This window comes from Gossypium hirsutum, chromosome D10, assembly GCF_007990345.1.
Source record: "Gossypium hirsutum isolate 1008001.06 chromosome D10, Gossypium_hirsutum_v2.1, whole genome shotgun sequence".
NCBI lineage: Eukaryota > Viridiplantae > Streptophyta > Magnoliopsida > Malvales > Malvaceae > Gossypium > Gossypium hirsutum.
This window is the reverse complement of record NC_053446.1, coordinates 65,569,147-65,581,607: the sequence shown is the minus strand read 5'-3', so window position 1 is coordinate 65,581,607 and position 12,461 is coordinate 65,569,147. Positions and strand designations below refer to the sequence as shown.

General features: G+C 30.4%; 2 protein-coding genes across 2 annotated transcripts; both read right to left on the bottom strand.

Moving 5' to 3' along the window:
* Window positions 1–4,315: 4,315 nt before the first annotated feature.
* LOC107935422 (ankyrin repeat-containing protein BDA1) lies at window positions 4,316–6,018 on the bottom strand. The gene is made up of 2 exons (XM_016868029.2): window positions 5,357–6,018; window positions 4,316–5,266 (listed from the first exon to the last, which is right to left on the bottom strand). The coding sequence occupies exons 1-2, from the start codon at window positions 6,014–6,016 to the stop codon at window positions 4,361–4,363; spliced, it is 1,566 nt and encodes a 521-aa protein (XP_016723518.2). The 5' UTR covers window positions 6,017–6,018; the 3' UTR covers window positions 4,316–4,360.
* A 2,970-nt stretch (window positions 6,019–8,988) lies between these two features.
* LOC107935454 (ankyrin repeat-containing protein BDA1) lies at window positions 8,989–10,653 on the bottom strand. Its single transcript, XM_016868060.2, has 2 exons — window positions 10,012–10,653; window positions 8,989–9,921 (listed from the first exon to the last, which is right to left on the bottom strand). Exons 1-2 carry the CDS (start codon window positions 10,594–10,596, stop codon window positions 9,013–9,015), a joined length of 1,494 nt encoding a protein of 497 aa, XP_016723549.2. The 5' UTR covers window positions 10,597–10,653; the 3' UTR covers window positions 8,989–9,012.
* Window positions 10,654–12,461: the final 1,808 nt, after the last annotated feature.

Sequence of the window (12,461 nt, the reverse complement as noted above, 5' to 3'; positions counted from 1 at the left end):
TTTATATAAAAAATTTAACATGATAAAACACATTCAAAATAATACAACTTATTTAATAATATGAAAATATTTTCATCATTACTTAACTAAATTAATATTCGCTTAACTCGTTGACATTAATCAAGAACGAAACCAGCTGCGAACTTCGCCGCTGACCGTAACTAAATTAAATTCTTAATATACAATAAAATAGATTTTTAGAATATATTTATACTATTTATTTATATTATTTTCATTTTGCGGTCAGTGCCCCTGTCAGCTGCCAGCTTCGCCGTTATTTTCGTACCAAATCAATTATTTCCAGCGTCTATTTAATTTAATTTAATGAAATTGGGGTTTGGCGTAAATATATGCTATTAAGTTCAAATGAAAATAAGATGCTTTCTCCATTCAATTTTCCATTTAAATAATCAATGCAAAGCTGGACCAAATTCAATATGTATATATTAGATTATAGTAAACGTGCATTTAATAAATACAATTTATATTGAAACCATAAAATTAAAAAGTTATAAAAAATAAAATGCTTAGAAAGTTTAAAAAATTTATTGTCTTCGAGAAAATGGTCTTTCGTGCTTCGTCGTGAGTAACTGTCTTGAAAGTTTAGTTTTCAGAGTCGAGAGTATCTGCTTGACTATAGCGTCTTATCTTTGATGAAATTTAAACTCCTGATTTATAATATATAGATCACTTGTTGAGATATATAATACCATTTAAGTTAGCAAAGCACCCGAGACAAAAGTCTCTCTTGATGAATAATACTTTTGATAGTTAAAAGTCTAATTAATACTCGACGGATAACATTTAGAGATTTTATTCGAAGAAATCGATAATTATTATTATTATCTATATGCTCATAAAATAACCTAATTTGCACACTTGAACATTGGATCCGAAAACCATTTCAACTTTCCAAACCTGTTTTAGCTCTCAATTTAATAAGAAAATACAAAATCTGCTTACGTTCGATTATTAAAAAAGAAATTCAATCATAAAACGAGACTTGAAATAATAAAAAATATTTTTTAATCCAAATCCAAATGAAGTCAATCCTCCAGGTCAGCCCAATTTTTTTTTTTTGGAGAAAGGGAATTCGATTTTAAACTCTTCAACGAAAAAACTCAATCAACCAAGCAATCATTGAATTAAATATTGAGATAACTTTATATAACTTTGGAATGTGTGTCAAGAGGTAATTAATAAAAAAATGGACATAGCAATGGTATTAAATCTTTATAATATAAAAAATTAAACGTTATAATTGTTAAGGGGAATCAACTCTTTTATCGAGAGAAGTTTTTGAAATGTTGTCCTCCGAACAGTAGATTTAAACCTCGAACAGTTGGTGTTGTTCTCGAGTTGTCTATCCTCAAGTTTAGGTTTGAGATTTTGTCTCCCAACTTCAAGGAGAGTTCAAAGGGTTCATAAAGTTTATCGGGAGCGCCTAGGATCCACCAAAGGAATATTTTATCATTTTGGTATTGGTGGGGTTTGAACCAAAGTCCTTAACAGGTCTCAAAGGGTAAGAATACTAGTCTAACCAAGTGGAACCAAGGATGCTAATGTAAGGCATATAAGGCCTTAGTTGATGATTCGATCTTCTATAGACGTGCTTTCCATAATTAATTTCTAACAATATTAATACCTCTTTCGTGAGCTTGTGGGTAGTATTTACATCACCATTAATTTTCTTTAGATGCTATTTGATTAAATATACTTAACTACTAAATTCTATTTATAAAGCTAAGCTTAAATTTTAATTAGTACATAATTTAAATATTAATTAAATGATATTTAAGATGCTTATAGTTTTATTCAAATAATAATTCTATTATACATCAATAAAATTAATATATATTTAAATAAAATAAAAATAAACATAAATAATAATTGTAAATTATTTAAAGTTAATTTAATAATATAAAATATTCTTATCAATTTAAAATTTTCTTTAAATTTGTGATATATATATATATATAATAGAGATAAAATTTCAACAGAGCTGCAAAGTCGGTTGATGGGAATCGAGGATTCATTGTGTTTTGGGTTGTTAATTATAAGTGTGAAATGCGACAAAAAAAATGTCTATCTGTCCATATGCAATGAACCCCTCTCTTTATTACAGCTCCATAAAATACAAATATAAATATATATTTGAGTAAGGATAAATATCAAATTTTTATGGTATAAATAGATTGTCCGAAAAATTATAAAATAGGATTGAACTATTACAACACAAATAAATTAAGAATTTATAGTAATTGGACAAAAACTTACATATGACAAACGTACGCTATAGGGCCCGAAGAACCACGCATATAGTTATGCGTAGTGAGTTTCAAACTTGGTCTACTTTTCTGGTGCCAAAGCCTATTAACATGACTACTAAATTTGCTCAAGGGCTAGGCCACTTGCTCAGGCTCGATGGCTCGCCTAAAAAATAGGAGGATTTACATAAAATACGAGGTTCGAAAAATTGTCTTAAGTAAAACTTAAGATCCATTTTCTATATTGGTCGAGCCTTGGGCAAGACTTTTTCGGCCTGAGCCCGGCCCAACCCGAATATTATGTTACAAAATAATATTATATTGATTATATATGTTAAATAATAATTATATATATTTATATTTATATTTATATTAAATCCCTAATACAATAACAATTAAGCCCATTGCCCAAGACCTAAAACAACTTACCCAACTCAAAATATAAAATTTTAACATTTATATTTAATACAATAAAATATTTATTATATTTATAGTAGTGCTTTTTTAACATAAATACTTTTTAATGTGTTAGAAAATTTTAGCCTTTTTTTAGTACATTTAGTGTATTATATTTTAAAAAAAAATAATTTTAAATAAATATTAATCTAAACAAATCAAATATGGACAAGGCCGAGCTCGGGTTTACTTTTCATAAGCTGGGTCAAGGTTAGGAAAAAAAATAAGTTCATTTTTTGAGTCGGGCCCAAACTTGAAAAAGTGATCTAAAAACCTTACATAAGCCTGACCCATGAGCACCTCAAATGACTACCCATACTTTTTTAATGCTCATGAAAACATGTATCTTAGATGCAATTGTCTAATTTCCTTTAAAGTTATCCCATTATTATTTTTATATAATACAAGTTTAAACTTACACATCTACATACGCACACACTACTACATAGGTGAACTTGTGGAGCAAACCGAGATATCAGGTATGAATGAACTCACTTCAACCAATGGACTTACCGTTTGAGTTCACCCCATTGATTTTTTTAGTTGATATAAAGAGTTTACCAATAGAGTTTAAAATAAGATCTTATTATATATAGTAGGATATCATGAGATCCTTTTTAAATCAATAGTTGTGGTTAAAAGACAAAAATAAGGATATTGTAACTATCTGATCAAGTCACGCTAGAATTTGGGATAGCGCTTTTTGATAGTAATAATAAACACTATTAAACTATTCAAAAGCACTTTTTAAAACTTTTTTTCGTTGCTCTTTCCAACCTCAATAGTAAATTAACCTTTTTATTACAAAAAAATTTTGAGAAATCTCCAAGACTGAAAATTAACAGAAAGAATTGAATGGACATTCTTTTAAATGATAAAAAAACAAATTGAGGCAAAGTTGAATCCACAAGAAATCACTCTTATAGTCTATAACTAGACTTGACCACGGGTTGGGTCATTCACCCAAGCCCAAAGTCCTGCCCGAAAAGTAGGAGGGTTTGGATAAAAATATAAGTTAGAAAAATGTGTTTTGACAAAAAATAAGGCTATTTTTCTAAATAGGTTAGGCCTCGAGCAATATTTTTTGGCCTGGGCCGACTCGAATTTTCCTAATTTTTTTCATTGTTTTGATGTTGCTTGTTGTCATTTTGATGTTATTTTGTTGCCATTTTGCTATTATATTGCTACTATTTTATTGCTATTGTGTAAATAGTGTATAATTCATGTTTTATTACCAATTTTGCTACCATCTTATAAGCATTTGCTTGCTAAGTTGTAATTATCTTAGTGTTATTTAAATATAAATATTTTTTTAAATGAAATTTGAAATTGTTGGAAACATTTATATTTTTAAAATTTGTTTTTATATAAAAAATATTATTTTTAATACGGGTAGGTTTGAGCTAAACTTTAAATTCAATATTTTTACATAAGCGGAGCTTTAGCAAAATTTTAGGTTCATTTTTCAAAATAGACTCAAACCTAAAATATAATTTTAAAATTTTATATTGACCCGAACCAATCCATATGTAAATCCCACAATTAAAATTTGATCAAAATAACATTGATGAATCAAAGGAGACAAAAAGGGATTTAGATGAACATTGTTTTGATTATTCTCTTTGGTACAAAGATAGCTACACTTTATGAATAAGAAACCGGTTTAGACAGAATCTACATAGACAAAGGGATAACCAGCATCCAAAGACCAGGAAAATCGTTAAATCCCTGATCATGCTGAAGGCTAAACAGTATGCTACAACTAGAATAGTTCCTTTCCAGAATTCATCATATAGGAAAAAGAATAACCAAACTCCCTGAATTACATGTGGTAAAACTGGATCTATATCATCATATGTCAACACAGATGAAGGGGATAGCCAACATCCCAGAATTGCAACACTAAGTTTCGACACTCGAGAAGTGAAAACCATGAGCACCGTTAAAATAAAAAACAAAACCGAAAATACAGCCATAACTCTAGTTGTGAAGTCAGTTGGCGCTATGAACCTTACTGATAGGTCGAAGCATATTGCGAAGAAAGCAAGTAAGACTTGAAGTGCTGTTCTGAAACAATGGGGATAAGGTTTAAGCAAGGCTAATGTTAAGAAAAAGGTGACGATGAAGACAAGATAAGTTGGAATATAGAAAAAAAGAAAACTAAATTCATCTAAGATTGATCTACCCAACGCATTCTCATCATATGACCCTTTGGACTTTGAAGTGTTATCTCCCTGCCAAACACCACCAGGTGGGCTAAGACTAGCTTGGAAGGTTGCAGTTAGAAGCAACCCTAAAATTACTAGTAAGGCATTGCGGTCCTCGCCTGATATATTATCTATCTCGTGAGAGATTAGAGATGATGCTTTTCTCACTTGTTTCTCCAACTTATGTTTAAAGTTTGAAACTCCTGGAATAAAGCAACCACGTAGAACAGTAATACTGTCTTCATTATGATTCTGGTCTGCAATATCCAATGCCATCAAACCAGCTTGATTGGTAGCGTGCTTATCGGCGTTGCAGTTCAATAATAGTTTAAGCATCTGTTTCATTGATAGTTTGAGATATAAAAGAACTACAATCTATGTCTATAAAGATTAAAAAGAAGCTGTATTGAACTAGATGAGTCTAACCTCGGGTTGATTATGAAAAGCAGCTAAGTGCAGTGCAGTGTTCCCATCTTCATCTTTTTGGTTCACCACTTCACGATAGTAGTCTGTCTTCCTAAGTGTTTGAAGTAGGACTCGAAGAACATCCAGTCTGTCGTTTTCCACGGCAATATGCAAAGCATTACGATTCTCAATTGTAACGTCTCGAATCGATTGAGGACAAATCTCTAGAAATCTCTCCAACAGACCATTATGGTTCCCAACTTCAGTTATGATGTGCAAAGGTGTCTTACCATTCTTTCCTTTGACACGAACTAGATCTTTATCAATTTCCAAGAAGCGTAGAACCATACTTGTATGCCCTTTTGTAACTGCAAGGTGAAGTGGGGTCAAGCCTTGTTGGCTTAGCTTGCTAGCAAATGATGGCTTCAAGCTCATCATTTCCATTGCAAACCTAATGCATCCTTCTTCTGCAGCAATGTGTAAGGGAGTTTCGACAAACTCCACCTCATCAAAGTGCCTCAAAACATTTCCATCTCTTTGGATTAAACTGTATAGATCACTAACATTTCCTGTATGAGCTGCTGTTCTCAACCTTTCATCCATATCAGGTGGAAGAATGAATTGACAAAAGAAAATTTGAAAGAGCTGAAGCCTGTTAGAAATCAAACCCACTCCAAGCATAATCTAGAAGCATGAGACGTGGAGCAATTTTGTGCCATGCAAAGTGCTGAAATTTTAGCCATACAAAGTGCTCCATTATTGAGATGTTTTGTGGCTGGAAATTAAGTGGATTAATAGCCACATTTGTTGTCACTTTATCAGCCTATAAATAGAGGCTTGAACTTGTGTTGTAATAAAAAAAAGAAAAATGAGAAGAAAAAAGAAATAAGAGAAGCAACGTGAGTGAGAGTGAGAAGGTTAGCAAACCTTGAGTGAGTTAAAATCTAGCAGCAGCTAGACTATCTAGTCATTGAGAAAATATTTGTAATCTTCGTATTGTAATATATTGAGTGTGTAATAAAAAGTAAATTTTCGGCCCATCACGTTTCCAACAAAGCCCACTTACAGTGTTGACTACTATTTTAAAGATCGCTGCTGCTTTTGTTCATAAATAAAGCGGAAAAGGGAATCTTTCAACTCCGCGTGCTTATTATTTTAAAGAAAGTTGCATTTGTCCAAAATTTTCATACTAAAGCAAAAGCCTATTAACATGATTAACTACACTTTTTTAATGCTCACGAAAACATACATCTCGAATGCAATTGTTTTTCATTCAGAATTATTCCATTATTATTTTTATACACTACAAGTTTAAACTTACACACCTATGTACGCACACGCTTCTAATATGTGAACTTGTGGATTTGAGCCTTGATATCGAGCATAAATGAACTCACTTCAATCAATGGGCTTACGACTTGGGTTGACCCCATTGATTTTTCAATTGGTAAAGAGTTTATCAATAGAGTTTAAAATAAGATCTTACTATGGTGGGATCTTATGAAATCTTTTTTAAATAAATAAGGTGGTTAAAAAATAGAAATCAGGATACGTAAGTATCTAATCAAACAACATCAAAAACAGTACTAAAATTGTACTGATGACTTCAATCTTGTTAAATGAGTTACTTAATATGTCACTTTTTAAAAAAAAATTAATATTTTTAGTGTTGAAAACCATTTAAAGTATTAAAATCGATTGAATTAATTAAAAATTAAACTCAAAATTTTCAATGCAAATAACATGATGAACAATAATCTTGACATAATCAACTATAGACTGAAGTCATTTTTTCTTCCTTATTTCAATGTTAATTTAAACTTTTAAATAGATGCCACTCAAAATTAATACGTTCACTAAAATGATTTTTTTTTTCTAAAAAAGAAAAAATAAATAAAGTGAAAATGAAGAAAAACCCACTATATATTTTCTTTTTTAAAACCAAAAGGAAAAATGAGCTCACTACCAGCAATAGAAAATACTAGAAAAAGGAAGTGAACAAACTCATTGCCAAGATCTAAAAATATATATATCCAACCAAATAACTTAATTTAAAATATAAAATTTAACATTTATATTTAATATAATATAATATTTATTATATTTATTTGTGTTTTTAATATAATAAAAGATTTATTATATTTATGGTAGTGTTTTTTAATATAAATACTTTTTAATGTGTTAGAAAACTTTTATTTTAACCTCTTTTTTTTAGTGCATTTAGTGTATTATATTTTTCTAAAATTTATTTTTAAATAAAAATTAATCTAAACAAATCAAATATGGGTGGGTCAGGTCAGGCCCAGGTTTACTATTATTAAATTAGGCCGGGCTTAGACAATAAAATAAATCCATTTTCCCGATCGAGCCTATACTTAAAAAAAGTTATCTAAATACCTTACATAGGCTTGACCCATAAGCACATATAATGACTACCCATACTTTTTTAATGTTCATTAAAACATTTTTCTCTAATGCAATTGTCTTTCCTTTATAAAATTATCACATTATTATTTTCATATAATACAAGCTTAAACTTACACACCAACGTACGCACACACTAATATATAGGTGAACTTGTGGATCGAACCATGATATGAATGAACTCACTTCAACCAATGGACCTATTGCTTGAGTTAACTCCATTGTTTTTTTATTGGTAAAGAGTTTACCAATAAAGTTTAAAATAAGATCTTATTATAGTGGGATCTTGTGAGATTATTTTTAAATCAACAGTTGCGATTAAAAGATAAAAATAAAGATACTATAATTATCTGATCAAGCCATGTCAAAATTCGAAAAAATATTGTTTGATAGTAATAGAATACACCAATAAACTTTTCAAAAGTACTTTTTAAAACTCCTTTTTCACTCCACTTTCCAACATCAACAGTAAATTAACTCTTTTATTACTTTTTTTTCAATAAATCTCCAAGATTGAAAATTAATTAAGGAGATTTTTTAAAAGGAAGAAATAAATAAATCGAGGCAAAGTTGAGTACACGAGAAATCACTTTTATGGACTATATTTAGACATGATCATGGGTCGGTCACCTATCCAAGTCCAAAGGCCCACTCGAAAAGTAGGAGGGATTGGGCAAAAATATATGCCAGAAAAATGTGCTTGGACAAAAAAGGGCTCGGCTTCGGGCAATACTTTTTGGCTTGGGCCCAACCCAAAATTTCCAAAAATTTTCATTGTTTTGTTGTTGTTGGCTGCCAATATTATATTGTTAATATTTCGTTGTTATTATTTGGATATTGTATAATTCTTATTTTATTATAAATTTTGCTAATATTTTAGAGGCATTTGCTTCTTAAGTTGTAACTATCTGAGTGTTATTTAAGTATAATGACCTTTTTTTTTAATGTGTTTTTAAATTGTTGGGAAACATATATTTTAATATTTTTAGTATATTTGATTATATTTTTTAAACATGTTTTTATATAAAAAAAGTTTAATACAGGCGGACTGGTTCGACCTCGGGTTTAGTATTCATTATCTAAGTCTAAAAAATATTCTAAAATTTTATATTCACCTGACGTGGCTCAAGATTAGGTTTAGCTACAACGAATCCCACAACAAAAATCCAATCAAAATAACATTGATGAATCAAAGGAGACAAAAGGGATTGAGATGAACATTGTTTTGATTATTCTCTTTGGTACAAAGATAGCTACACTCTATGAATAAGAAACCGGTTTAGACAGACTCTAAATAGAAAAAAGGAAAACCAGCACCCAAAGACAATACAATACGTAAAATCCCGTGTAAGCGTGCTCATGGCTAAACAGTATGCTGCAACTAGAATAGTTCCTTTCCAGAATTCATCATGTAGGAAAAGGAATAACCAAACTCCCTGAATTACATTTGGTAAAACTGAACTTTTCATATAATAATGCAACGCAAATGAAGCGGATAACCGACATCCCAGAATTGCAACACTAAGTTTTGACACTCGAGAAGTGGAAACCATGAGCACCGTTAAAATAAAAACCAAAACCGAAAACACAGCCATAACACTAGTTGTGAACCTGGTTGGCGCTATGAAACTTACTGATAGGTCGAAGGACATTGCGAAGAAAGCAAGTAAGACTTGTAGTGCTGTTCTGAAACAATGGGGATAAGGTTTAAGCAAGGCTAATGTTAAGAAAAAGGTTACGATGAAGACAAGATAAGTTGGAATATAGTAAAAAAGAAAATTAAATTCATCTAAGATTGATTTACCCAACGCCATCTCATCATATGACCCTTCGGACTTTGAAGTGTTATCTCCCTGCCAAACACCACCAGGTGGGCTAAGACTAGCTTGGAAGGTTGCAGTTAGAAGCAACCCTAAAATTACTAGTAAGGCATTGCGGTCCTCGCCTGATATATTATCTATCTCGTGAGAGATTAGAGATGATGCTTTTCTCACTTGTTTCTCCAACTTATGTTTAAAGTTTGAAACTCCTGGAATAAAGCAACCACGTAGAACAGTAATACTGTCTTCATTATGATTCTGGTCTGCAATATCCAATGCCATCAAACCAGCTTGATTGGTAGCGTGCTGATCGGCGTTGCAGTTCAATAATAGTTTAAGCATCTGTTTCATTGATAGCTTGAGATATAAAAGAACAACAATCTATGTCTATAAAGATTAAAAAGAAGCTGTATTGAACTAGATGAGTCTAACCTCGGGTTGATTATGAAAAGCAGCTAAGTGCAGTGCAGTGTTCCCATCTTGATCTTTTTGGTTCACCACATCACGATAGCAGTCTGTCTTCCTAAGTGTTTGAAGTAGGACTCGAAGAACATCCAGTCTGTCGTTTTTGACGGCAATATGCAAAGCATTACGATTCTCAACTGTAACGTCTCGAATCGATTGAGGACAAATCTCTAGAACTCTATCCAACAGACCATTATGGTTCCCAACTTCAGTTATGATGTGCAAAGGTGTCTTGCCATTCTTTCCTTTGACACGAGCTAGATCTTTATTAATTTCCAAGAAACGTAGAACCATACTTGTATGCCCTTTTGTAACTGCAAGGTGAAGTGGGGTCAAGCCTTGTTTGTTTAGCTTGCTAGCAAATGATGGCTTTAAGCTCATCATTTCCATTGCAAACCTAATGCAATATCCTTCTTCTGCAGCAATGTGTAAGGGAGTTTCGACGAACTCCTCCTCGTCAAATTGCTTCAAAGCATTTCCATCTATTTCAATTAAACTGTATAGATCACTAACATTTCCTGTACGAGCTGCTGTTCTCAACCTTTCATCCATGACAAAAGAGGAATGGAAAGAGCTCAAGCCCACTTAGAGTGTTTACTAGAATGAGTGAGGACTTACTGTTTTAACGTTCGTCGCTGCTTTGTTTATACAGAAAGCAGAAAATTGAATCTTTCACCTCCGCGTGCTTATTATTTTAAAGAAAGTTGCATTTGAATAATTTTAAATTAATTTTTTTTTTAAATTTAACTTAATAATATAATAAAAAATATTTTTTTATCAGTTCAAAAATATTTTTAATAGAGCTGCAATGGTTGGTCCATGGGAATCTAGGAACAGACAAGAATGTGTATCTGTCCCCATAATTAACTTAATCCCAAAATTTAAAATAATCAAAACCCAAAATCAAATAAATTTAAAATAATTCGAATCAATTTAAAATTAATCTTATTCAAATTAAACTAATTAAGAATCAATCACAAATCTCGAAATCTATTACAATTTAAAATTAGTTACTATTTCTAATATATATTGAAAGTGTTATAAGTAAAGTATAATGTAAATATAAATATATAAATATATATTCAAGTAATCATAAATATTAAATTGTTACGGTAGAGATGAATTGTCCAAAAAAAACACCAGATAGAATTGAATTATTACAATACAAATGGATTAAGCGTTTGTATACTAAAGCCAACTAACCAAATTAATGATAAATGTAAGTTATCACACACAGTAAATCTCGAACTTGGTCTGCCTTTCTAGTGCCAAAGCTACCTATACTTTTTTTAATGCTCATGAAAACATGTACCTATTTTATCCTATTATTATTTATTTTATAGAGTTGAAGCTTACTAACACTATTATATAGGTGTACTTTGTGGGTCGAAATCTTAAATCAAATATGAACGAACTCACTTCAACCAATGAATCTGTGACTTGAGTTTACCCCATTAATTTTTTCGGTTGGTAAAAAATACACCAATAATATAAGATCTTATTATAATGAGATATCATAAGATTATTTTCAAATGATTAAAAGACAAAAAATAAAAATAAAAACACTCTTAACTGTATCATCAAACCACGTTTCTTTTGTCCAAATGACCTCCAAATCAGTTATTGCTTTAAAAATCAATCCCTTTAGTGTTAAAAGCAATTCAATGTAAATGATCATCAATCTTGACATAATCAATAAATCGATGTTCCTTTTTTTTTTTTAAATGTTAATTTAAACTTTTAAATAAACGCCACTCAAAATTAATACGTTCACTTAAATATTTAAAAAATAAATAAGTAAATAAATAGAGTGAACAATGGAAAGAGCTTAAGCCCACTTACAGTGTTTACTAGAATGAGTGAAGACTTACTGTTTTAAAATCATTGCTGCATCTTTCAACTCCGCGTGCTTGTTATTTTAAAGAAAGTTGCTTTTGAATAATTTTAAATTAATTAAAAAAACAGTTAATTTAATAATAGAATAAAAAATATTTTTAATAGAGCTGGGTTGATGGGAATCGAGGATTCAAATGAATTAAGAATTTGTAAGTTAACTAATTAAATTAATTAGATAAAATTTTATATAAGACAAATGTACGCTATTACACATAATGAATTTCGAATTTTTTGGCGCCAAGCTATACTTCTTTTAATGCTCATGAAAACATGTTTCTACCGCGCAATTGTCCTTTTTTCTTTTTTAAGGCTATCCTAGTATTATTTATTTTATAAAGTTCAAGCTTATTGACACTAATATGTAGGATGGAATCTTAAAATTAAGTATTAATAAACTCACTTTAATTAATAAATCTATCGCTTAAACTCACCCTATTGATTTTTTCGATTGGTAAAAGATCCACCAATAATGTAAGGTCTTATTATATTATATCGTAAAATTCTTTTCAAGTCAATGATTG